This window comes from Chlorocebus sabaeus, chromosome 19 (genome assembly GCF_047675955.1).
Source record: "Chlorocebus sabaeus isolate Y175 chromosome 19, mChlSab1.0.hap1, whole genome shotgun sequence".
Lineage (NCBI taxonomy): Eukaryota > Metazoa > Chordata > Mammalia > Primates > Cercopithecidae > Chlorocebus > Chlorocebus sabaeus.
Window position 1 is genome coordinate 4,107,899 of NC_132922.1, and position 26,903 is coordinate 4,134,801.

Genomic DNA, 26,903 nt, shown 5'->3' on the forward strand with positions numbered 1-26,903 from the left:
CAGCAGCTCCTCCACGCACCTCCCCCCGATCAACTCCACCCGACAGCAGCTCCTCCACGCACCTCCCCCCACCAACTCCACCCGACAGCAGCTCCTCCACGCACCTCCCCCCGATCAACTCCACCCGACAGCAGCTCCTCCACGCACCTCCCCCCACCCACTCCACCCGACAGCAGCTCCTCCACGCACCTCCCCCCACCCACTCCACCTGATGGCAGCTCCTCCACACGCTTCCCCCACACCCACTCCACCTGATGGCAGCTCCTCCACGCACCTCCCCCCACCCACTCCACCCGACGGCAGCTCCTCCACGCACCTCCCCCCACCCACTCCACCCGACAGCAGCTCCTCCACGCACCTCCCCCCACCCACTCCACCTGATGGCAGCTCCTCCACGCACCTCCCCCACCCACTCCACCCGACAGCAGCTCCTCCACGCACCTCCCCCCACCAACTCCACCCGACAGCAGCTCCTCCACACACCTCCCCCCCCACCCACTCCACCCGACAGCAGCTCCTCCACGCACCTCCCCCCCCACCCACTCCACCCGACAGCAGCTCCTCCACGCACCTCCCCCCACCAACTCCACCCGACAGCAGCTCCTCCACGCACTTCCCCCCCACCCACTCCACCCGACGGCAGCTCCTCCACGCACCTCCCCCCACCCACTCCACCTGATGGCAGCTCCTCCACACGCTTCCCCCACACCCACTCCACCCGACAGCAGCTCCTCCACGCACCTCCCCCCACCCACTCCACCCGACAGCAGCTCCTCCACGCACCTCCCCCCACCCACTCCACCTGATGGCAGCTCCTCCACACGCTTCCCCCACACCCACTCCACCCGACAGCAGCTCCTCCACGCACCTCCCCCCACCCACTCCACCCGACGGCAGCTCCTCCACGCACCTCCCCCCACCCACTCCACCTGATGGCAGCTCCTCCACACGCTTCCCCCACACCCACTCCACCCGACAGCAGCTCCTCCACGCACCTCCCCCCACCCACTCCACCCGACAGCAGCTCCTCCACGCACCTCCCCCCCCACCCACTCCACCCGACAGCAGCTCCTCCACACACCTCCCCCCACCCACTCCACCCGACAGCAGCTCCTCCACGCACCTCCCTCTCACCAACTCCAACCGATGGCAGCTTGGCACGAAGACAGTCTTTACTTTTCAGCAGGGATGGGGCTGGTACCTTATTGCACCCACCCTAGCCAAGGGATCAGCTAGTCATGCTGTGGGCCTCACCTCCGGAGAGCACACCTCCTCCCCAAACCCAGGGACATGCCCTGCAGGAGGCCGGGAGGCCTGGCCGGTGAGGGCTGCTCTTCCTGCGGCTGAGCTGCCTGTCTGAGTGATCCGTGAACGCACAGGGGCTACACTGCACGTTCAAGGATGCCCTGTCCTCGAAACCACAGCCCCACTGGGAAGGCGGCCCCAGCGCAAGGTGTAGGCTACTGGGAAGGGCGAAGAGCCTTCCCACGGGAGCCGGGCCTGAAGCAGGTGGCCTGCGTGGTGGGTGGTGGGCAGAGATCCCAGCCCTAGAGACTGGGCACGCCCGCACAGCCAGACCCACTGGAGAATGGGCAGGCACCTTGATGCTGTCATGTTTGAGGGAGGACTCTCAGGCTGCACCCCCAGTCGACTCAACGCCATTCCTCTACGGGCAGCGCTTCCACATGCAACCCTCTCTTCCCGGGTAATGGGAGCTCTTGGGTTGCTGTAGGCTACGGAGATGTCCAGGAAACCTGAACCCTGTCCTCTGCCTTCCCTTGGGCTGCAGTGACATGTCTGTCTCCATGCCTGCACCTCTCATTCTGCTGCCTCAGTGTTAGTTCCCTGTGGGTCACCCCCAGCATAGGACATCATGCCCTAAGACCAGCCCATCTTTACTCCCTTCAGCACTGCCCCCTTTCTCCATCTCCTCTCCTTAGGTTGTCTCATGACCCATTTTGTCCAGCGTTTATTCCGTCCCCTCTGCTCTTGCCTTGGGTCCTCAAGACCACTCACACGGCTGGTGATTTTCTGCCTGAGCTAGAGTCGTGCTCTCGGCTGAGATTTCTGACGGGACACAGCAAGGCTGCACAGCGGGCTCAGCAAAGGAGAAACGTCTCCGTGCAGGTTGCTGTGCCTCTCCCGCGGTGCGGGTCGCCTGGAGTGCACCCTCTCTGCTCCCACAAATGCAGCAGCACAGGCCTGCGGTTCCTGCCCCGCAAACTTGAGTCCTGAGACCCAGAGTGTAGTGGTTTTGATGCAGTGCAGGCATTCTCTACCTGGCAACCTGAATTCCCGACTCTCAGAAGGAAAGCCAGTATTTGCCATAAATCTTGTTATTTGTACACGTGGTCTAGGGCAACTGGCACAGAGGCATGACCTTATCACTTAGGGACATTTCAGGAGCCACGGTCCCAGACACCTGCCAAGGGCCAGGTACGCAGGCTGCCCCTCCTGAAGCTGGATGCCTCAGGCCTGCTGTGCTCAGAGGGCCGCACCTGCAGGAGTCCTGACCAGCTGTGTTCCTCCTGCAGCATCGTGTGTGTCGGCGGAGATGGCATGTTCAGCGAGGTGCTGCACGGTCTGATTGGGAGGACACAGAGGAGCGCTGGGGTCGACCAGAACCACCCCCGGGCCGTGCTGGTCCCCAGCAGCCTCCGGATCGGAATCATTCCCGCGGGTACGGAGCCGGCCTGGCATTCTCTGTTCTCTTCATTCCCGTCCTTAGGAATTGTTCTGCACGAGCAGCCACCTCGGACACTTCACCCAATTATACTCAGTTTAGTTCATACAGATTTCCTACCATTAGGGCCATTCTTGGGGCGACATCGTTGAGAGTATGACCCCAATGAAATAGACACTTGTGGAAAGTTGCCTGACTCCCCCGAAGGGTGCTTCTCGCAAGGCAGGAGAATCCTGCCGCCGGGGGCGCATCCTGGAGTGGGGAAGCCCGCGGTGCCCAGAGCAGGTAGGTAGGTCGGCAGGGGTGCGTTCTGGAAGAAGTGACTTCTGGACCTGAAGGAACTGGGAGTTAGGGGTGGGTGTGGGCAGAAGGAGTCAGGCTGGGGAGTTGGGAGGAGACTGAGCAGGAAAGGTGGGGGTGGAACCAAGGGCAGGTCCTGGTTAAGCCTGGGAGCAGCTGGGCTGTGTCCTGAAGTGCTGGTTTGGCTTGGTCCATTCAACATCCTTCTGGGAAGCACATCCTTCTGTGATTGTTCTTTGAAAAATCACGGCGTTAAGCTAAGTCAAGGTGAGGGCCTGAGTGTGGTGAGTTGCAGGCTTTGCGAATGACCTGCCGGGGGACGAGGTGCCTCTGTCCTTTCTGGCCTTGTGTCTGACCCCAAGGGTGGCGGCACAGTGCATACTTTCACTCTGGTCATAGCTCTGGGACATGAGCACCGCAGTCATTCCCGTTTTATGAATGAAAACAGGAGCACTGGGGGTGAGGTCATAAGGTCACCAGATGGGAGCAAGAGTTGGAGGCTTAGAGCCCACTTTGCTGCAAAGCAAGGGAAAGGCCAGCCCTCACGAGGGACAGAGTCCCCGAGCCACCTTCTCTGTGCGTGCTGTTCGCAACCCTAACCTGCCTCCAACAGGTGACATTGTGGGCCAGTGTTTACTTGAAGGAGTCATCCTTTAAACTTAAGCTGTTACTCCTTCTTAATGACAGAGCTTGTGAATAACGGTGTGAGGCAAAGTGTTGCCCATAGATGGTGACATTGCGGATGTTTTCAATATCAAGACTCATTTTTAGGGGGATTTGTGTTAGCATAATATCTCATGAATTACTAATAATTGTTAGCAACAAGTTGACGAAGGTCACGGTTTTAAGCATATAGGAAAGGATGATCGTCTGGTGAGGACCCCTTCCCTTTGGCTTTTGGGGAAGGTGGGGTGCGGTTATTTATAGAGAGGAATTTTTCGTAATATCGCCTGATGAGTTTTAGAAGAATGCCACTCGCCTGAGAAGAGTCCTATCTGATAACAGCCCAGCTCCTGGCTAGGAGACACGAAGGGGAGAAATCGTTCTTTAGAAATAGCTCAATACATACATAGGAGGCTGAGGCAGGAGACTCGCTTGAACCCGAGAGGCGGAGGTTGCAATGAGCCGAGATCATGCCACTGCACTCCAGCCTGGGTGACAGAGCGAGACTCCATCTCAAAAAAAAGAAATAGCTCAATAGAGAAAAAGCTCTCAGCACCCCTTCTCATAACAAGTCTCTCAGTTAAACCAAAGCATTGTAGAAATGTCCCGCTGGATCTCGGCGGAGCCTCTGCTGGATTTCTTCTCATCCTTCTCAGGCCTCCTGTGTGCCACCGACGTCTCGGTTCCTGCCAGGCAGTGAGGAGTGGGGAGAGCAGAACAGCTGGCCAGAGTGGACGGCTCAGGAGGGCTCCTGGGCCCTGGCTGATGTCTGTCTGCTCCGAAGGCGGGGCGCTTGCTTTCAGTGGTGTGTCCTCGGTGGGGCACCCAGCCCTGGCACCGAGAGGCTCTCTTAGATGTCTGTTGAGACTGAGCACAGCTGTGTCAGGTCGAGTTCTATGTTCACACACATGCTCCAGGCTCCCGGGCCCTGAAGGTGCAGAGATCACGGCTTGTCTTTTTGTTTGAGACTGGGTCTCACTCTGTCACCTAGTTTGGAGTGTACTGGTGTGATCGAGTGCACTGCAGCCTAGACTGCCCCAGGCTCAAGTGATCCTCTTGCCTCAGCCTCCCAAGTAGCTGGGACCACAGGCGTGCACCACCACACTCGGCTCATTTTTTTTCACATTTTTGTAGAGATGGGGTTTCGCCATGTTGCCCAGGCTGGTCTCAAACTCCTGGACTCAAATGATCCACCAGCCTCTGCCTCCCAAAGTGCTAGGATTACAGGCGTGCACCACCATGCCTGGCCAGTCACCACTTGTCTTGCTGGCTGGCGCCGGTTCAAGTGGCCTTCCAGTTCTTCGTGTTTGTTTGTTTGTTTGTTTGTTTCTTTGAATCAGTCTCACCCGGTCGTCCAGGCTGGAGTGCAGTGGTGCTATCTCGGCTCACTGCAACCTCTGCCTCCTGGGCTTAAGCGAGTCTCCTGCCTCAGCCTCCTGAGTAGCTGAGACTACAAGTGTGTACCACCATGCCTGGCTAATTTTGTATTTTTAGTAGAGACAGGGTTTTGCTGTATTGGCCAGGGTGGTCTCAAACTCCTGACCTCAAGTGATCTGCCTGCCTTGGCCTCCCAAGGTGCTGGGATTACAAGCATGAGCCACCGCACCCAGCCCGTTCCGATTCTTTGAATGACCCAGACAACCAAAGTTGGCGGCCTTGCACTGTGTCTCCCTAAGGCCACGTGTGCCTGAGTGAGATCAAGGCTCTGTCTCCTGCCATCTTCGCCCCAGGCCCTCACTCCCATCCTTCTTTCCGTACTCTCTCTGCATCTTCCACACTCATGAAGGACCCTGACCCCTTCACATGTGTGGCTCTCAGAGGCTCCAGGTCATCATTTCCTTGTGGACATCCCTTGACGTGGAGTCTCTGGGCCCACTTAATTCTCCCATGAAGGCCACCCACGGGGCTGGGAGGGGGAGTTTTCCCGAGCCTGGCGCAGCCTGGAGGTTTGTCTGTGGTTTAACTTTTATCCCATCTGATAGGCTGAGTATGCTGCCTTATTCACTATCTTTATGTACTCTGTTTATTTGTATTTCTTTCATTATGCATGAGGCCACACTGTTTTCACAGGTCTTCTTGCTGTTTGCATTGTGTGCTTTTGTAAACTACCTTTCCCTCGCTTGTTTCCATGCGGAAGCAAGAGGGCATTGTCACTTTTTTTTTTTTTTTTTTTTGAGATAGAGTCTTGCTCTTTTACCCAGGCTGAAGTGCAGGGGCATGATCTCAGCTCACTGCAACCTCCGCCTCCCAGGTTCAAGCAATTCTCCGGCCTCAGCCTCCCCAGTAGCTGCGATTACAGGCGCCTGCCATTGTGCCCAGCTAATTTTTATATTTTTAGTAGAGACAGGGTTTCACCATGTTGGCCAGGCTAGTCTTGAACGCCTGACCTCGTGATCTGCCCACCTCGGCCTCCCAAAGTGCTAGGATTACAGGCGTGAGCCACCATGCCCGGCCTGTCACTTTCTAATTGTCCGTAACATTGTTTATATGTTATTTGCCCTTCATTGGTTTTTGTGTCTTACAACTCTTTTCCAGATTAGGTTTTGGTCTTTTAACTTTGTATGTGGTGCACTCTGGATTCCATGAATTCTGTTTTTCTGCATTCTCATCTATGCTGTATGGTTCTTACCTTGTTTGTAAGAAACCTGTCTTTTGTCACCATTTGCCAGTGGCAGCACTAAGCCCTAAAACCTTCAGCTCTTAAAATCCAAAACAACCTCAGGAGCTGAGACCTGCGGCTCAGGAGTGCTCGTGGGGATGCAGGCTGCACTTCGCCATGGTCAGGGTGGAGGTACTGCTGTGTGCCCTGCCCTGTGGTCCGGGTGAGGGTACTGCTGTGTGCCCTGCCCTCCTCTAGACCTTGGCTGTGGCCTCTGCCCCAGGAGAGGATGGCAGGCACCCCACCAAATGTGAGCATAAAAGCCTTTCCCAGGGTGGGTGCACAGTGTAGCAAACGCCACTCGGGGGAGGGTTCGGGGGCAGGGTCTCTTTGTGGCCCCTTTCCATGGGTGCCCAGGAGGCCTTTCTGAGAGGTGACAGGTGAGGGGCGTAGGCCTGGAGTCAGCTGGTGCAGAGGGCAGCAGGTGGGGGGAGCTGGGGGTGCTCGGGACAAGGAAGCCAGTGTGGCTGGGGGTGGGGAGGGAGGGGCCCGGCAGGGCCCGAGGGAGATGCCGAGTTCCACTCAGCCACGCAGCAGGAGGTCTTGGAGGCGGTGGTTCCGCAGCGGGTGGCGTCTGACTCTGCTCTGATGCCGCTCTCTGCATTTGGTCCTAAGAGCACGTGGGCCCCGGTGAGAATGCCAGTGGCTTGGACGGCAGGGGGCTCTGAGTCTCCGGGGTGTAGCTGGTGGGGGGCTGTGTGGAGTCTCTGAGCCGCAGCATCGCCTTGCGTGGAGGAGTAAGGGTGAGGGAGGCACCCAAGGGTGACCCTGTAACGGTTGCCATGGCAACCCGAGGACTAGCCGGGGGGCACAACAGTTGTGAGTGAGACATGACAGCCACAGACCCTGTGGGGGAGGCCGTCTGGACATGCACGGCCAGTGGTGGCAGCAGGTACCTGAACTCACTCATGCTCCAGGGTTCCAGCCCCTAGAAGGTGCAGAGGTCACTGCTTGTCTTGCTGGCTGGGGGCAGAAGGGGCAGGTGGGGGTGGGGGTCCTGGGATCTAGAGGGTGTTGAGACAGATGTCACTGGAGCATCTGAAGGGCATGGCTCCAGCTGCTTTGCAACCTGATCTAGCATATTCTGTCTTCCAAGTCTCTTCCACATACGTATTCATATAAGTGCATGAGCACATCTGTAGGAAGAAGAGACCGCCATTCATTCGGTCCCGTTAGCCTGTGACTGCATCTGCTGCTCGTCACTTCAGCCAGCATTGCCTGCTAATGACCTGAGGCACAGAGAGGCTCAAGGAGATGACGCGCGTGTGCTGGGAGCAACCTCCCTGGAGCCCGGTCCTTCCCGTGTGAATGGGAGCGTGTGGTTGGTCGTTACTCGGGTGGCAGCAGTGCTGGCCGGGTGGATGAGGAACTGCTGTACTCAGCTGTGTGGGGAATGCTGAGGGCCAGCATAGCTACTCCCACAGGCGTGGGTGGTGATTGTGGATGCAGATCATTCTTTTGAGCTTGGTCCTTAGAGGGAAGGCCGTGTGATCAGCTGGGGCAGCTGCAACTTGCCTTTCATCTGAGCCAATGAAGCCCAGGATAAAAAGATACATAAACCGCAGCTGGCCCTGTCCACGGCGAACGTCAGACTGAAGCAGGGACCCGAGCTGCCTGTCCTAGTATTAAGATCTCAAGTGATGGCCGTATGTGACCTTCGCCGCATCCAGCCGCTTCAAAAGTTTACGAGGGCCAGGTGCGGTGGGTGGCTCACGCCTGTAATCCCAGCACTTTGGGAGGCCAAGGCAGGCGGATCACAAGGTCAGGAGTTTGAGACCAGCCATCATGGTGAAACCCCGTCTCTACTAAGAATACAAAAGTTATCCAGGCGTGGTGGCGCATGCCTGTAATCCCAGCTCCTCAGGAGGCTGAGGCAGGACAATTGCTTGAACCTGGGAGGCGGAGGTTGCAGTGAGCTGAGATCACACCACTGCACTCCAGCCTGGGCCACAGAGTGAGACTCCGTCTCAGGAAAAAAAAAAAAAAAAAAGTTATATCTATAATCTTAAACGTTCGTTTATACTTTTTTTTTGTTTGTTTACTTTTTGGCTCCTTTTTTTTTTTTTTTAAATTTTTTTGAGACGAAGTCTCACTCTGTCGCCCAGGCTGGAGTGCAGTGGTGTGATCTTGACTCACTGCAGCCTTTGCCTCCCGAGATCAAATGATTCTCCTGCTTCAGCCTCCCGAGGAGCTGGGATTACAGATGCATGCTACCACTCCTGGCTAATTTTTGTATTTTTAGTAGAGTCAGAGTTTCACCATGTTGGCCAGGCTGGTCTCGATCTCCTGACCTCAAGTCATCTGCCCACCTCGGCCTCTCAAAGTGCTGGAATTACAGGCGTGAGCCACTGCCCAGCCCAATCTCGATATTCTTGAGGAATCAACGCTAGTATTTTCCACATTCATTTTGTAGGTAAATTCTATTTATTCGTTAGTGTTGACTCTAGGGCCACGGAAGGAAAGGAGTGAGGTACCACTCACTGAATTGGGAGGCGATTACAATTCTCAGTTATTCTGATGATATTCAAGACCTTCTTTTTCCCTTTACAGGGTCAACAGACTGCGTGTGTTACTCCACCGTGGGCACCAGCGACGCAGAAACCTCAGCACTGCACATTGTTGTTGGTAAGCCCCTCCTCTGCACATGCGCACGGTGGCAGCCGGGCCTTCTGTGCCCCAGGCCTGTCCCCGTCGCATGTTCCAGCCACTGCTGTCCGGTCCTGGAATGTGGGTCATGCTGTGTCCCCTGCTCTGTTCGCTGCACTGTGATCCCACTCAGCACCCAGCTCTGAGGCCATCTCGTCAGGACGGCCATCCTGGGGGCAGGCCCAGTGTGGGTGGAGTTCTTTCCCACAGAATCCACCACATGTGCGATGCCCTCACTCAGCTCACCTGACTCTTGCTCAGTTCCCCTTCCAGAGGCTGCTGCCCCGAGGCTCGGAAGCCGCCCACATCCTGTGGTGGTGCCCATGGCAGTGGGCGTGGGCAGCTGTGCCTGGGCTGCCGGAAGTGGAACGCATGCCTTTGTGAGGCCTGGAGGCTTCAGTCCAGGACGCATAGCCCTGGTCAGGAAGAGCAAAAGGGGCTTCCCATGGCACTCAGCATGGTGGGCTCCGGCAGGACAGATCTTTAGTGCCCTCACCTGTTCCTCATCCCAGTAGACAGGGTTACTGTGTCTCACCTGAAGTCACAGAAATTGTGTATTTTAAAATAGCCAGTTAGAATTTTTTATTTTTTTTTAATTTTTTTGTGAGACGGAGTTTCCCAGTTGTCACCCAGGCTGGAGTGCAATGGCGCTATCTTGGCTCACTGCAACTTCCGCTTCCCAGGTTCAAGCAATTCTCCTGCGTCAGCCTCTCGAGTAGCTGGTATTACAGGCTCCCACCACCACATTCAGCTCATTTTGTACTTTTAGTAGGGATGGGGTTTCGCCATATTGGTCAGGCTGGTCTCGAACTCCAGACCTCAGGTGATCCACCCACCTCGGCCTTCCCAAGTGCTGGGATTACAGGCATGAGCCACAGCGCCTGGTCAGAATTTTTTTTTCTTTGAGACAGGGTCTTACTCTGTCACCCAGGCTGGAGTACAGTGGCATGATTTTGACTCACTGCAGCCTCCACCTCCAGAACTCAAGCGTTCCTCCCACCTCAGTCTCCTAAGTAGCTGGGATTACAGAAGTGTATCACTACACCTGGCCAATTTTTGTGGTTTTTTGGTAGAGACGGGTTCTCCCTGTGTCTCAAACTCCTGGGGTCAAGTGATCCTCTCACCTTGGCCTCCCAAAGTGCTGGGATTATAGGCGTGAGTCACTGTGCCCGGCCTACTTCTGATTTTACGTTTTATTTTATTTTATTCTATTTTACTTTATTTTACTTTGAGACAGAGTTTCGCTCTTATTGCCCAGGCTAGAGTGCAGTGGCGTGATCTTGGCTCACTGCAACCTCTACCTCCCGGGTTCAAGCGATTCTCCTGCCTCAGCCTCCCAAGTAGCTGTGATTACCGGTGTCTGCCACCATGCCCAGCTCATTTTGTATTTTTAGTAGAGACAGGGTTTCACCATGTTGGCCAGGCTGGTCTCGAACTCCTGACCTCAGGTGATCCACCCACCTCAGCCTCCCAAAGTGCTGGGATTACAGGTGTGAGCCACCGCACCTGGCCTATTTTATTTATTTTTTCACACAGAGTCTCACTCCGTGGCCCAGGCTGGAGTACAGTGGCGTGATCTCGGCTCACTGCAACCTCCACCTCCCAGGTTCAAGTGATTCTCCTGCCTCAGACTCCCCACTAGCTGGGATTACAGGCACATGCCACCATGCCTGACTAATTTATGTATTTTAGTAGAGACAAGGTTTCACCATTTTGGCCGGGCTGGTCTGGAACTCCTGACATCAGGTGATCTGCCCGCCTCGGCCTCCCCAAGTGTTGGGATTACAGGTGTGAACCACTGCGCTTGGCTTGATTTTGTGTTTTAAAATGCCATGTGCTTTTTCTTCATTCTCAAACCACCATCCTTTCAGTTAATGACATTTCATGAGCCTCATGGATATGCTCTTGTTCAGTCCCCACAGGACAGCTCCCCAAGCCTGTTTTAGAAATTTGAGTGAAGTTCAGCCATTTGAATAAAAAATATGGCATCCAATACCCCAAGAGAGAGAATCCTTGCATTGAATGCCTTGTGTTTGTTTCACACTTTTTAAACGTAACTCCCGTGTTTGCAAAGTGCTGTTGAAGGGGATGGAGTGGATGGGGCAGGGCCAGAGCGGGCTGTCTTCCCTCACGGCTGTTCTCTCCCGCAGGGGACTCGCTGGCCATGGATGTGTCCTCCGTCCACCACAACAGCACACTCCTCCGCTACTCCGTGTCCCTGCTGGGCTATGGCTTCTACGGGGACATCATCAAGGACAGTGAGAAGAAACGATGGTTGGGTCTTGCCAGATACGACTTTTCAGGTAACTCAGAATCATGCAGATTTGCCCTCCACTGGTCGTGCCTCTGCTGCCTTCACAGACGTTACCTGACAGAATCCACGAAGCACCGTCAGAGGTGGGCCCCCACCTGCTTACAGACAGGAAGCTAAGGGTCTCATGAAATGTGCCGTGGCCAGAATGTGGCAGGGTCTGGACTGGAACCTGGATTGCTCTGAACCAGATCCTGCCCCCTGGACCCAGGCGTAAGCCACAGGATAGACACCATGACAGACGAAGTTTACTCCAGAGCCCCAGATGCTGGAACCCCGAGACGCCAGGCCACCAGCCTCTCACATCTGGTAGGCAGGTGACAGAGGCTGCCCCACACAGGTCAAGTGGAAGTGTTAACTGGAAAAAAATAGTTTTTTAAAATAGATTTAAAAAATTTTGGCTGGGCGCGGTGGCTCAAGCCTGTAATCCCAGCACTTTGGGAGGCCGAGACAGGCGGATCACAAGGTCAGGGGATCGAGACCATCCTGGCTAATATGGTGAAACCCCGTCTCTACTAAAAAATACAAAAAACTAGCTGGGCAAAGTGGCGGGTGCCTGTAGTCCCAGCTACTCGGGAGGCTGAGGCAGGAGAATGGCATAAACCCGGGAGGTGGAGCTTGCAGTGAGCTGAGATCCGGCCACTGCACTCCAGCCCGGGTGACAGAACGAGACTCCGTCTCAAAAAAAAAAAAAAAATTTTTTTTTTGAGACACAGCCTCCCTCTGTCACTCGGGCTGGAGTGCAGTGGCACGATCACACTTCACTGCAGCCTTAATCTCCCGGGCTCAAGCGATTCTCCCACCTCGGCCTCCCGAGTAATTGGGACTACAGGCACACGCCACCTTGACCAGCTAATTTTTTTCTTTTTTTTTTGTATATTTTTGTAGAGACAGGGTTTTGCCCTGTTGCCCAGGCTGGTCTCAAACTCCTGAGCTCAAGCAATCTGCCCACCTCGGCCTCCCAAAGTGCTGGGATTATAACCGTGAGCCACCATGCCCGACCTGGAAAACAATAGTTTTATAATCACTCTGAGCTTATTAGTCAAAGTGGCAAGAACTTTGTGCAGAAATTCAGCCTGGGATATCTGTGCGGAAGCTTGTCCGTAACTTCAGGCGCAAGTCTCCTTTACTTCATTCGTTGAGGTTTCGTGGTTTTGTTGGAGTTACACCGTAGCTAGCCATGTAAGTGAAATACACTCACTCAGCACGTATTTACTGAGCCCCTCCTTTATGCCGGGCCTGGTGTTTGATGCAGGGATGTGTCCATGAACAAAACAGGCAAGATTCTGCCTTCCTACGGCTAGGCCGCGGCGGGCACAGAGAAGGACAAGCGTGAGCGAATGCCACACCGCGCTCCCCTGAAGCCTAAAAACTTTCATTCTGCACAGTGCTCTTCTCGCCCCAGCAGGTACTCCTGCATCGCTGAGAAAACAGGCACAGAGAGGTTGCCCTTATCCTGCCTCACTCTTCCTTGAGCCCAGAGGTCCTCAGACTGTGGTGGGCACCAGCATCCTCTGGAGGGCTTGGAAGAACCCAGGCTGCAGGGAAGAACCCAGAGCATCCACCATGGCAGGTCCGGGTGGGCCTCGGAACACACAGGTCCCCCAGGCTCCCGGGGCTGCGCTAGGGCCTCGGGCCAGATGGTGGTAACCTGTTGCCCAACCACAGAGCTTAGAATGAACCAGAAATGAAGGCTGGTTCGAGCTCAGACACAAGAGTTGCAGTCTGCATGCGTCAGGCAGTGGGTGCAACATCAGCAGCTTTTAAATGCTGGAAAAGGAGAACTTTAAAAATACATAGAATTGGCCAGGGGCAGTGGCTCACGCCTGTAATCCCAGCACTTTGGGAGGTCGAGGCAGGTGGATCACGTGAGGTCAGGAGTTCAAGACCAGCCTGGCCAACATGGAGAAACCTCATCTCTACTAAAAATACAAAACAAGCCAGGCATGGTGGTGCGTGCCTATAGTCCCAGATCCTCAGGGGGCTGAGGCAGGAGAATCGCTTGAACCTGGGAGGCAGAGGCTGCAGTGAGCCAAGATCGTGCCACTACACTTCAGCCTGGGCAACAGAGCGAGACTCTGTCTCAGAAAAAAGAAAAGTAGAATTTTAGCCTGGGCGACATATGAGACCCCATTTCCACAGAAATGAAAAACAGAATTAGCCGGGCACCCCAGTTACTCAGGATGCTGAGGCAAGAGGAGCCCTTGAGCACAGATAGTAGAGGCCGCAGTGAGCAGAGATTGGGCCACTGCACTCCAGCTGGGGCGACAGAGCCAGACCCAGTCTCAAAAGAAAAGAAAAAAAGAAAAGAAGAGAAAAGAAAAGAAGAATATGTAGACCGTGCGGTGTGCCATTCTCGCTGCCCAGTCGACTTTCCCAGCTCTTTGCAGTTCGCTTTCAGATACATCTGTATCAAATCGAGTAATTCCTAATACTGAAATCTTAACCCTTTCCTTATGAGAGAAAGAAATAGTAATTTGGCAAACTTTACGAAGCTTAAAAAGATCTAATGAAATTAAAAAACTAGTGTGGCTTGAAAATTAAAACCTAAGAAATGGAAAAGTTAGGTATTTATCTAAGACTTATTAAGAAAGGTAATACCGAGAAAATGAGAGAAGCCGTGAGAATTTTAGGAAGCAGTTTGGGTTGTGCCATTCGCCCAACTGCCCTTTGTTGAGCCCAGTGTGGCTCTGCCCAGCAAGGCCCCTGGGACGCCCCCTCCCTGTCCCTGCCTGCTGGGGTGGGGTGGCAGGCAGCCCCCTGCATGCCTGGCCCTCCCTTGGCCCTCAGCACATCACCGCAGGCAGTGGCTGCAGCTCTGTCCCTCCCACCAGGATGAGAGCCCCAAGGCAGGAGGTGCCTCCCGGGTCTCGGGATCCCCATCCTGGCCACAGGGCCTGAGATGCTTTCAAGAAGGTGGGTTTGGGTTCAGTGGCTGTGAGGCGGACAGTGTCCGGCTGTTCTGGGGCAGTACAGAGGGCACTGAAGGAGAATGAGCCTGTGGAAATGACACACTCTTGAGCCAAGTGGAGTTTTAGGTGCCGTAGGACATCTGGGGACCCATCTAGGGGCAGACAGAAACCGGGACGTCAGAAGCCAGTGAGGCGCCACCCTGTAGGCTGCATCTGGGTGATGAGGCAGCTGCCCCCCAGCGCCCTGCACTTGAGCGGGGAGCTGACTTGGAAGGTTGCTGACTGGTGGGTCGGCCTCCTCCCAGGGCCGTGGACACGATGTCCTTGTGGGACCCCCATGGGAGGAGCAGGGAGAGAGGCCAGAGCCACCATGCAGGGAGGCAGAGCTGCAGCCTGGAAGGGCCCGCCTGCTGAGTGCATTCCAGGCACCTGGCCCATGCCAGGTCCAAGACCCACAGGCAGGGCCGTCCTGGGGACAGTTGGGAGCTGAGTTTCAGGCACACAGATGTCCTGGGAGCCAGACCGCTCTCGCCGGCAGCTTCCCCCACCCGGGCGGTGCACACTGGCTGTGGGCTTGCCGTCTGCGCGCGGGGATGTGTGGGGAGGATGGAGGCCTCTGTGTGTCGGGGTAAGGTTGGGGGTGGGCTCCCTGCAGGCTGTCACTGCCACCCCAGATGTCATACAGGGCAGCACCAGCCCCAGCATCAGACACGGAGGAATGATGTCGCCCTGAGACACTCAGGACATGGCCTGGTTCCTGGTGTGGCCTACGGCACCCCAGGGCCCCCCTCCTGCCTCCTGCCCAGTCCCTGCTATCCTGCTGGGTGGTGTTTCGCAGACAGCCCCGGGTGCCAGGCTGCAGCAGCCTATGGACAGCACACACATTTGCCTGGAGGGCGGCCCCAGACTTTGGGTGGCAGCGGCCCTGGCCTCTGTCCTGAGCTCTTTAGGACGTCACAGGGGCTGTGGCTGACCCCAGTGGGGGCCACGCCCTGGGGCAGGTGGGGGCATCGCCAACCCTCATGAAGGGGTGGAGGGGATGACCCTGAGCCACTGGAGCCACAGGCCACATCATCGAGTCTACATGAGGTGGCTGATGGCAAAGGCCCTGCTTTGCTGGCGTCGACAGTGGCCAGAGCCCTGACTGTCCCAGCATCAGTGGGTGTCAGAAGGCGCCAGCACCATGACTAGACGTGCTGTTGTCCCGCGGGAGGGTAGAGATCCTGCCACTGCCCTCAGTGGTGACATTGCCTGAAGCAGGCCTGGCCTCTCCCTCCGGCAGACAGTTTAGGCAGATGCAGTTTCTGACACTGCCCAGCACAGCATCCTCACCGAGCAAAGACCCTTGTGGACGTTTTTTCTTCGCTGCGCTCTGTTTCCAGGTTTAAAGACCTTTCTCTCCCACCACTGCTATGAAGGGACAGTGTCCTTCCTCCCTGCACAACACACGGTGGGATCTCCAAGGGATGGGAAACCCTGCCGGGCAGGGTAAGTGCATTTTTTTGTGTGTTTCTCTTGCAAATGACGGGAAATAAAGCAGAACGATTAGGAAGGTGAATGCGGAAGCATTTTCCAAATGTGGCGGAGGGTGCTGGACGCAGCGTGCCCAGAGACACGATGCCTATTGATGCCCACGATGGCCTAGGCGTGCATAGGGCTTGCTGTCCCCATCTCTGTCCTCGTGGCCTGCGCACGCAGCTGCTTCTGTGCCAGGGATGAGGACTCTGGGGGAGGGTCCCACACCCACTGTTGGAGTGGGGGCCGAGCACAGGGTCTGCCCCTGCTGGGGTTCCCTTTGCACCCTGCGGGGGCCTGATGGAGGAAAAATGCAGGCAGGAAAGGATGGCAGATGCCTTCTCGGTGACCGAGCACGTGCAGGGCGCTGGTGGCAGGACTGTTGGCAGAGCTGGCTGGAGTGTGTGCTCTCAGCAGCGACCCTCCTGTCCGCACCCCTGGCTGAGACTCTCACCCATGTTAGCCCCGTGCTCCAAGGCAGGAGCCCACTCTACAGTAAGCAGAGCCCAGGCCAGGCACGCCCTCAACCCCACGGGAAGGCAGGGGACCCTCAGCAAGAAGGCTTGAGCTGGCGACAAGGGCTGGTGCCAGGGGTTAGGGGGCAGAGCCAGGGCAGCCGCCCAGGGAGAGGCGATGCAAAGGGAGAGAGGTGTCCCACCAGGGAGCGGAGGCTGAGTGGAGTCAACCATAGCTGAGCACGCTGTGCTCTCCCGGTTTGGCCAGTGCAGGCTCTGCAATGGTGTATACGTGAATGAACAAGCAGTGACTCCTCTCACCTGGTGTATCCCCACCCCCCACCCCCACACAGTGTACTCAGTAATATCCTACTAGTATAAATAGAACCTTAAATAAATCTAAACGTCGTTGTCCCAGGCCGCATGACCTCACTAGCGGCACCATGGAGGGTGCCTGAATGGTCATCCCGTCTCTGCTCTGCCTGGGGCTGAGGACACGGGGCTGTGGGGACAGCTGCGCCTTTGTGAAGGACACTCACTTTGTCCTTTCAAGTCATGCAGACTTCAGAACCTCCTTCTCCTAGCTCCTTTTCTTTTTTAAGTGAAGAATTTGAGACCGTAAAATGAGAATATTTAGAGGCAGATGCTGTTTGCGTCACTGCATTAAAGAACTCGGCGGCTGATAGCGATTTCCACCCGTGCACACACTTGTCCTGCTTGACAGTGTGAATCCAGCAGCCCCCAAGACCAGCAGGATTGCCAGACGAATGACTAAGTTGTAAGCCGATGGTTCTGAGTTATTTGCTTGTTATTGACTGGAACAGATAAGCCCTGTATGATTTGTTATCTGAAAGTCAATGAGTCCTCATCCCAGGAGTCCACGGGAGGAACCAGTGCCTGGGTCCTTTCTCCCAGCCAGGCTATGTCAGCTGCAGGGCCAGGCAGAGACTCCAGGTGGCACCTCAGCGTCCTCATGCTGTGCTTCTCCTCATGTCCAAACCTTTTAGAGAAGGACATGGTGAATGTGTCATTTTAAAAGTAGGTCTCATTCTGAAACCTCTAATTAATATGCCAAAAAATATTTTTAGTTAAGCCTTTGAAATGGAACTTTTTCGTATGTGAAAAGAATGTAAATACATCTGTATGTGTCAAGCATACGCACTGCACCTGCAGCTCCATATTTAAAAGGTGATGATATTCTTGTCTTTCAGATGCTTTGTTTGCAGGCAAAGCAAGCAGCAGCTGGAGGAGGAGCAGAAGAAGGCGCTGTACGGTTTGGAAGCTGCAGGTAATTGCTAAGACACAGGCTCAGTGTTGTCACTGTGTGTGCTGGCGTGTTGCTTTCTGTCCTCTCTCAGGGCACTGCCTCTTCTCCCCGCCCACCTTTGCTTTTCCTTTTTCCTGTCTGGCACCAGGAATCCATTTCTCCTTAGTCCCAGGCATCATCAGGTCACTGCCACTTGCCGTGTACGACTGTGTAGGGCAGCAGGTTTTGTGAAAGTCCCCGTTGCCCTTTCTGAATCGCTGTAGTGGTGCTGAGTCTGGACTCCTGTCCTGGTGCTCTAGAATGTGGGGCAGCAGACTTCCCATTGAGGGCTTGCTGGTGACCACCTCAGGCCCTGGCACCCACAGTCTCTCTCCAGCAGACGCAGCCTAGGCAGTGGACAGTGAGTGGGTGTGGCCATCTGCCAATGAAACTTTATTTATGGACACTGAAATTTCAGTTTCGTAGAATTTCCACGTCACAAAGTATTTTTCTTTTGATTTTTTTCTCTTTCTCTCTCTCTCTTTTTTTTTTTTGATGGAGTTTCACTCTTGTCGCCCAGGCTACAGTGCAGGGGCACAATCTCGGCTCACTGCAGCCTCCACTTCCCGAGTTCAAGCCATTCTCCTGCCTCAGCCTCCCTAGTAGCTGGGACTACAGGCACGCGCCACCACGCCCGGCTAATTTTTGTATTTTTAGGAGACACGGGTTTTCACCATGTTGGCCAGGCTGGTCTCTAACTCCTGACCTCAGGTGATCCACCCGCCTCAGGCTCCCAAAGTGCTGGGATGACAGGCGTGAGCCACCGTGCCAGACCTTTTTCAACTATTTAGAAACGTGAAAAGCATTCTTAGCTCTCAGGCCACACACAGATGAGCGGCGGGCCAGATTTGACACATAGCCGTGGTTTGCTGACCCTTGTTCGAAATTGTCCACAAGTCACCAAGTAAGGAGAGGGACAAGAGTCCTGTCTTCCGGGAGGGGACCCTTTGGGTACCCCTTCCTGTGGGGAGCGGACAGTTCCGTGGTGGATGTTTTTGGTGTTGAGCTGAAGAGGCGGTTGCATGAAGTGTCTGCTAAATGCATGACCAGGTGAGAGCCCGGATGGCCTCCCACCATCCTGGTGCAGGGTGCTGCCCAGTGCCACTGGAACTGTGACGTCTCCGTGGTTCTTTCTGCTTCAGAGGACGTGGAGGAGTGGCAAGTCGTCTGTGGGAAGTTTCTGGCCATCAACGCCACAAACATGTCCTGTGCTTGTCGCCGGAGCCCTAGGGGCCTCTCCCCATTTGCCCACTTGGGAGATGGGTCTTCTGACCTCATCCTCATCCGGAAATGCTCCAGGTTCAATTTCCTGAGATTTCTCATCAGGCACACCAACCAGCAGGACCAGGTAAGTGGGGTGCTTTTGCATGGAACCTCCATTGGCGAGTAATGTATGGTCCGGCAATCCCTGGTTTATGTGTTGTAGGAATTCATTATTTAATTCAAGGGAAGGAAAGGCAAATTTTTCTTATAATTTCACAAACTTTAAACTCCTGGTTACAACTACTCTGTAAAATTTCATTTAAAGAGATAAATTTAATGCGGTGGCTCACGCCTGCAATCTCAGCACTTTGGGAGGCTGAGGCAGGTGTATCACCTGAGGTCAGGAGTTTGAAACCATCCTGGGTAACATGATGAAACCCATCTCTACTAAAAGTACAAAAATGAGCCGGGTGTGGTGGTGGCGCCTGTAATCCCAGCTACTCGGGAGGCTGAGGCATGAGAATCGCTTGAACCCAGGAGATGGAGGCTACAGTGAGCTGAGATTGCACCACTGCCCTCCAGCCTGGGTGACAGAGTGAGATTCCATCTCATACACACACACACACACACACACATATATATATACACATATGTACACACATATACATATATACACATATATACATATATACACACACACACATTTATTTGAGCACAGAAACTAAGAGTTATGAATGTTTAAAATACAACTGTTGTTTCTCTTCCTGTTAAAAACAGAACAAAGCGATACAGTAAAGATGTAAGTGGCCCTTGAAGGCCACTTAAAATAGGCTCTTTAGGTTCCCAGAAGCGGGTTCTGTTCGGGCCCTTCTGCCCCAGCTTTCTGCGGCCCACACAGAGGAAGACCTAAGTCTAGTCATGTTGGGAGAAGCGGAACTTTTGGTCACAGTCTCCAAATTTAGTCATATTTCTTTTTTTACTTAAGTTCTATTTAAGATCTAGTCTCATGCTATTTTTATGTGGCTTTTTAAGTAGCGCTTGTTAAAAAGAGAAGACAGAATTCTATAAATCACTGCTAATTAACTATCAGAATTCTGTTAAAAGTGTTCATCATTGTAGATAAGCTGTGGTTTCTAAAAGCATTAGAGGTCATTCTGACAAGTGCCGGGGAAGGTGGGCGCCGGGGAAGGTGGGCGCCGGGGACGGTGGGCGCCGCGGAAGGTGGGTGCCAGGTTTCCCTTCATCTCCGAGCCATCAGGTCACCCAGAAAGGGAACCCCAGGGGCCCGCACAAGCGGCTGCACCCTCCAAGAAGGGCCGTGTGTGCACCAAGGCCCGAGAGAACTGGCTGTTGGCCTGGGGTTTCCTGCTGCCCCACCCGGATGACGTTTAGAGCTGAGTCATCCCTCTCACTGTTTCTTGGTAGTTTGACTTCACTTTTGTTGAAGTTTATCGCGTCAAGAAATTCCAGTTTACATCGAAGCACGTGGAGGACGAGGACAGTGACCTCAAGGAGGAGGGGAAGAAGCGCTTTGGGCACATCTGCAGCAGCCACCCGTCCTGCTGCTGCGCCGTCTCCAACAGCTCCTGGAACTGCGACGGGGAGGTCCTGCACAGCCCCGCCATCGAGGTCAGGTGCGTGGGGTCCTCCAGCCACCAGCGCCAGCCCCGTGAGCCCTGAGGTGTCCGTCACAGGCTGCCCCACCCGGGGTGGGGGGTTCCCCGGGACTTTATAACACAAAACGGAAGAATGTTTTGTAAATGCATTTTTCTTTCCCTACGTCAAATATCAAATGAGATGCCATTACCCACATTCCGGAAAGCTGCCGGGGCGCCGAGTCCGCAGCGTTTTGTTTTGCAGATAATTTTCATGGGTGTTTGAGGCCCCTCCATTTCATCTTTTCCTCTTCCACACCCTGTGCTCCAGGCTGGCACTGGCTCTTTGCCCTGGCATTCTCTCTCTTCTCCTGAATAATTCAGAAGGTGGGAGGCCGAGGTGGGCAGATCACTTGAGATCAGGAGTTCAAAACCAGCCTGGCCAACATGGTGAAACCCCGTCTCTACTAAAAATACAAAAAAAAAATTAGCCGGACGTGATGGTGCGCGCCTGTAGTCCCAGCTACTTGGGAGGCTGAGGTAGGAGAATCGCTTGAACCCAGGAGGCAGAGGTTGCAGTGAGCTGAGACTCTGCCACTGCACTCCAGCCTTGGTGAGAGAGCTCCCTCAAAGCTGGCCTGAGCCCCACTCCTGGACAGGGGCTGCAGTAAATCCTATGTGTCCCTCACTCAAAGCTGGCCCTGAGCGCCACTCCTGGACAAGGGCTGCAGTGGGGGCCCTCAAAAAAATTTTAAAAGGCAAACAAAGGAAACTGCCTTTACAGGCAGTCCTTTGTCCACCGAATCCACCAGGGAACCGTCGCCCTCAAGGGCCACGGTCAGTCACCAAGTGCAGGTGCTCTGTCCATGGAGGAGCAGGAGGCAGCAGGGCTGGGAAGGTCACCCCCAGGATGGGAAGGAGGGAGGAGCCCCAGAGGGATGCTGTGTGCTGGAGGCCACGCAGCCTGGGGGAGGCAGGTGTGGCCAGACACGGATGTTCCGTCTCCCTGGGGCAGGTGCCACGCCCCTCCTCTGGCTGGCTGGGCGGAGGGTGGGAAGCCGTGTCCTCCCCACACCCACTGGGGCCCATTGTATTTGGAAATCTGTAATATATCACATTACCAGATGGAATTTGAGTGCAAAGAAAATTGTTTCTCCATAGAAAGACAGTAACAAGCAAGCTGATTTTTTCAAAAGGCCATTGAATTAGGTGTGGGCGTGCAAATTACATGCGACTGGGGAACTGTACAGCTCTAGGCGGATTCTGAACTGCTGGCAGATCTTGGTAAGAGCTCGGCCTCCTTCAAGGAAGCCCAGCTGGACACTTGTTAACAGAGCGTGGCTCGCGTGAGAGCGATGGCAGGCTGGTCAGCAGGCCCACGCTCGTCTGCACCAAAAGCTGGGTGTCCGATGGCCCTTGGGCGCTTTAAGTCACAGCATGTAAGAGCATGCATGCATCTCTGTGGACAGCTCCCCACTTTCAGTGACTCCCCAGCCAGCCAGCTGCGGCTCTCAGAAAGCTTCTCCCATTCGCATCCAAACAAACCGAAGGGAGGAGGAGGCCTCTGCCCCTCCCCAGACCCAGGTCCACACGCCCCCTTTCTTTCTGTCAGGGTGGCGATGGCAGGCGGCCGTCGGAAAGTCCCAGGAACATCCACCACCCCAGGCAGCCGTGCACAGGGACTTTCCTCTGTCAACTCATTTTACAAGTTTGGGAAGTGGAATTATTTTTAATATTGGTATATGTATTTGTTAAAGAAATAATTTGAAAATTAGGACAGGCATTCTTGAAATACGTCCTGTCTATCTTAATAAATACTGTTATGCCTTGAGCAGCACACCACTTTTAAAAATATAATTTGTGTATGTGTGAGCTCAGCTCCATGGAAACAGCCTGTCACTTATTTATTTATTTATTTTTATTTTTTTGAGACAGAGTTTTGCTCTTGTTGGCTCGAGGCTGGAGTGCAGTGGCGAGGTCTCGGCTCACTGCAACCTCCGCCTCCCAGGTTCAAGCAATTCTCCTGCCTCAGCCTCCCAAGTAGCTGGGATTACGGGCGCCTGCCACCTCACCCGGCTAATTCTTGTATTTTTAGTAGAGACAGGGTTTCACCATGGTGGCCAGGCTGGTCTCGAACTCCTGACCTCAGGTGATCTGCCCGCCTGGACCTCCCAAAGTGCTGGGATTACAGGCGTGAGCCACTGCACCCTGCCCCAGCCTGTCACTTAATGAAGGGGTTTAGGTTACTGAAATATGTCTGAGGAGGCTGTGATATCATTAATAAATGAAATAAACAGAGCTGTCCTGTGTGGGAAGATGGAACTCACCCAGGGACTCACTGTGGCCACCGAGCCCCTGGGCAGGGGACCTCCAGGAACTCCCGACTGGCTTCTCAAGCCCGAAGGCTCTTGCTGGCGATGGGCCACCTGTCTCTCTTATCTAACCATTCCTCACACATCTCGTACACACACGGAGTTGCCCCACACAGACTCCTCACACGCCCTGCGCACTCAGGACTGCGGAGGAAGTGGAGGTGGGCGGGTGGGTGGGTGGGTAGAGTGGGCACACACTGGAGCAGGCGCTCTGCTTTCCATGGGGGTGCTGGAGTCCGAGTTAGGTCTACTAATGCCCAGATTTCCCACCTGGCCACTGGCACCCCTTTACAAACTCGGCATCCTGGGAGTCTAAGTGAATTACTCCACTCCCAGGACCCATCATTGTGGGCTAGACTCCCGCAGCCCACGGTAACGTCTGACCGTTCCATGCGGGGTGGGCCCCCACTGCAGCCCTTGTCCAGGAGTGGGGCTCAGGGCCAGCTCTGAGTGAGGGATACATGTGGTCCAGGAGTGCGGCTCAGGCTGGCTTTGAGTGAGGGATACATGTGGTCCAGGAGTGGGGCTCAGGCCGGCTTTGAGTGAGGGACACCTGGGGTTTACACGTGGCCGCTTGTCTCTGCAGAGTCCACTGCCAGCTGGTTCGACTCTTTGCACGAGGAATTGAAGAGAATCTGAAGCCCGACTCGCACAGCTGAGAAGCCGACGTTCTGCTCTCGAACTGGGAAAAGTGTGGAAACTATTTAAGAGAATTATTACAGACCAATTATGTTGATATATACATTTAAATGTAGAAATTTATTTTTGATAGTTAAATCTTGATTTTAGAAGAAAACCCTTTTGTCAACAATTTTGTGTACATATTTGGCATTTTCAGTTCCGCACGCATCTGCGGGTTGCAGCCCACGCCACTTACTGTCAGCGGATGCAGCTGCTGACTTGGGGGCACTGGCCTCTTAGGTTTTAACAATGTCAACAGTATAGTTTAGAAAATGGCCCGTTAGTGGCTCTGTTGCAATAATTTTAGGGACATGATATGATTTCCACGCAGGTCACACCATCTGGCCCTGAGGTAGCAGTGGGTCACTTTGATCCACTTTGTGGGACTTACTCTGTAATGGTTTGTGGCCAAGTTTTGGGAAGTGGTTGATTCTCTTTGCCTTCATTTCACCTTCCTCTTAGTTTAGGGTTAGGACATCGCTGCTTGATCCTTACAATACTGTGCAACTGCAATGCAACGTGGCCCTGCTTCAGGTGCTCGCGGGAGGGGCCTCCACACCAGCGCCGGGAAGGCTGCTGGGGCCTCCACACCTGCCTCATCACGGCGGCGTGGCTAAGACAATCCGGCTGGGAGCCCGACCGTGGCGTCTGTTCTGGGAGCACAGATGATACGCTCTGGAAGCTGGCGCTGTGTAAAGCACCGCCAAATTTGTTACTGTTAAAATGTCAGATACCACTGCTTTCTATCAACGCGAAGCGCTTAACACAGCCGGCCAGGGGGGCAGTCGGGAGGAAGCTGGCCATCCGCGGAGGAGGGGCCGTTCCTGGACTCCGGCGGGATTCCTCTGATGCAGGCCCTGAAGTCTGTACACGTGGTCCAGATTTGTTCTTGTCTTTTCTTCACGCCGAGTTCTATTTATTGAACATCTTGTCTTTTAAGCCAGAATAGTGTCAACTGCGCCTCGGATGTCTGTCTTTTGTCTCAAAGCCATGATGGCTCGCTGGTTTCCTCTGAAGCGTGAGGGCTCCGGCCACCAGAGGATTCTTCCCGAAACGCATTCCTGCCCCCTCCCCAGGGCACCCCTCAGTTGTGTGCCACGTCCTTGTTTCGTGTGTATCCGTGCCCGTGTAGATGATGTCTGTAACTTAGTTTTGTTTGAAATATGAGAATATGCGGCTTAAACTTTGATCTGTAAGGAGCGGGGCCGCGGCCGTTTGGAGCGCGCTGTAGACACCGCTCCTCATGCTGCTGGGCGGGTTTTGCAGAGGTTGCCTTAGTGATTTCACATTTCACAGGCAGCATCCATTTTCCGAATGTCGTGGCATTGATTTATGTTTTGAAGCACACAGGAAACTTCTCATTTCCTCGTTGAGTCCCACCCAGGTCAGGTGAAAGGGCAGCTTTAATGGTGATCTTTATGGACCGCATTATCAGAGATCACTGTGCAAGCCGAATGGTTTAATAATGAATGGTTGAATGAAAAATCTGGGTGTAAAGAGTAAATATGCCCTGGCTCTTTCTACCAATGTTTGCTCCTGGTTGGAAAGAAACCAAAGATTTAAGACGGGCTACTCTTCCAGACTGGCTGTGCCTGCCTGTGCCCAGCAGTCTGTGCCGCCGGCAGTGTGCCTGGTGTCACGCCACGAGGCTGTGGCTGCTGTGGGCCCTCTGGAATTGTGCTCCTCACAAAGTTTCCCCAAAAGGTTCTTCTTAGCCTTTATTGTCCCTGGTAAATGTTTCCTGGCCGGGCGCGGTGGCTCACACCTGTAATCCCAGCACTTTGGGAGGCCGAGGCAGGTGGATCACCTAAGGTCAGGAGTTCGAGACCAGCCTGGCCAACATGGTGAAACCCCGTCTCTACTAAAAATACAAAACAAAGCAGGACATGTTGGCGCATGCCTGTAATCCCGGCTACTAGGGACACTGAGGCAGGAGAATCGCTTGAACCCAGGAGGTGGAGGTTGCAGTGAGCCAAGATTATGCCACTGCACTCCAGCCTAGGTAACGGAGTGAGACTCCATCCCAAAAAAAAAAAAAAAAAAAAAAAACAACAGTTTCCCATACACTGGCCTGCCCTAAAACCCACTAACAATTTTAGCAAAACAGTCCAGGCCAAAGAGGAAGCATTTTATGTTTGATAAGAAACCCAGCCATTCCGTATGGCCGGTTCCTGAGTGGCTTTGGTGATATTCGCCAGCCACCTGCTGACATGGAGAATCTCAGGCCTCGGGACTGCTGTTGCGGTACCGTGTGTCTGACACCCGCCAGGAGCCCTTTGCTGTCTGCGCACAGGATGGGGCGACTGCCCAGACATTCCCGCTTGATGGGCTCTGATTTCTGGGGAGCCTTTCAGATGCAGCAGACATACAACACCTGTACTTCGGAGTTTTAAGGAAAAAAAAAATCAGAAGTGCTGGTTAGATAGTGAAAACTTAGGATAACTTAGAAAGGTTAGTTTTAGCTTCCTTTGTGGCTCCCTGGTGCAAAACAATTAGCAGTTAGCAATGGACCTGATTCTAGTTTATTCTAATTAAGAAGTGAGGCCGGGCGGAGCCTGCCTCTGAGGGCAGGGCTTGACTTTGTTCCTGAATATACAATCCTGAGTAAGTGCAAAAGTCTGAGTGAAACGATGGCCTCATTCTCTTTCCAATCTTGCTGGTTTCAAGATTAGAAAATGGCATTATTTGATCTGAACTGTTTGAGAAGACACAAATAAAGTTACTTGGGCAGACTTGGCTTGCTTTCTTTCCTTTACACATACCTGTTATTTTCAAAGCAGAATATTTTTTATGAAAACACACACAATTTAAAGAACAAGAATAAAATGAACCAAGGTGTCACCACCACCTATGCCAGGAAACCGAACACCGCCCTAAAGCCTTCTGTGCCCTGCTCTGGAGGCCCCCTGCTCCCCCTCGGAGGGCGCTCCCATTTCACGCTAAGCCCTTCCTGCCTCTGTCCATGGCTGTATCCCCAACAGCGAGTCTAGTTATGCAGGTTTTGCTCTTTAGCCAAAGGAAACGTGTTGTCTTCTGTAACTTACTTCTTTCACTCCACACGTTTATTGTTTGTTTGTTTATTTATTTTTTGAGACAAAGTCTCGCTCTGTCGCCCAGGTTAGAGTGCAGTGGCGTGAACTCAGCTCACTGCAAGCTCCGCCTCCCAGGTTCACGCCATTCTCCTGCCTCAGCCTCCTGAGTAGCTGGGACTACAGGCACCCGCCACCTCGCCCAGCTAATTTTTTTTGTATTTTTAGCAGAGACGGGGTTTCACCGTGTTAGCCAGGATGGTCACGATCTCCTGACCTTGTGAACTGCCCGCCTCGGCCTCCCAAAGTGCTGGGATTACGGGCGTGAGCCACCGCGCCCGGCCTCTCCACATGTTTCAGAGGGCATTTGCATTTGTATTTGAGGACCTTTAAAAGGACATTTGCATCGTGAAACTGACTTTTCCAGTCCATGAACATGACATTATTTCCATTTATATAGATCCTCATTCATGTCTTTCAATTATTTTATAGTTTTTCCATGAAAGTCTTTAAATTTTTAGATTTATTCCTAAAACTTGTTTTTCATTTTTGTAAACAATGTCTCGTTCAGTT

The 26,903-nt window shown here is 53.9% G+C and overlaps 1 protein-coding gene and 1 pseudogene across 1 annotated transcript in view; both read left to right on the plus strand.

The window, feature by feature from the left end:
• The window catches only part of CERK (ceramide kinase), a 57,705-nt gene extending 31,672 nt beyond the window's left edge, over positions 1 to 26,033 (plus strand). Inside the window, exons 6-13 of the mRNA XM_073006584.1 lie at positions 2,535 to 2,680; positions 8,856 to 8,930; positions 11,102 to 11,254; positions 15,557 to 15,662; positions 17,356 to 17,432; positions 18,593 to 18,798; positions 20,079 to 20,287; positions 23,207 to 26,033. Coding sequence (XP_072862685.1) covers positions 2,535 to 2,680; positions 8,856 to 8,930; positions 11,102 to 11,254; positions 15,557 to 15,662; positions 17,356 to 17,432; positions 18,593 to 18,798; positions 20,079 to 20,287; positions 23,207 to 23,279 — 1,045 coding nt within the window. The 3' untranslated portion in view covers positions 23,280 to 26,033. The remainder of the gene's footprint in view (positions 1 to 2,534; positions 2,681 to 8,855; positions 8,931 to 11,101; positions 11,255 to 15,556; positions 15,663 to 17,355; positions 17,433 to 18,592; positions 18,799 to 20,078; positions 20,288 to 23,206) is intronic.
• Positions 23,814 to 26,033, plus strand: LOC103223506 (uncharacterized; annotated as a pseudogene).
• Positions 26,034 to 26,903: the final 870 nt, after the last annotated feature.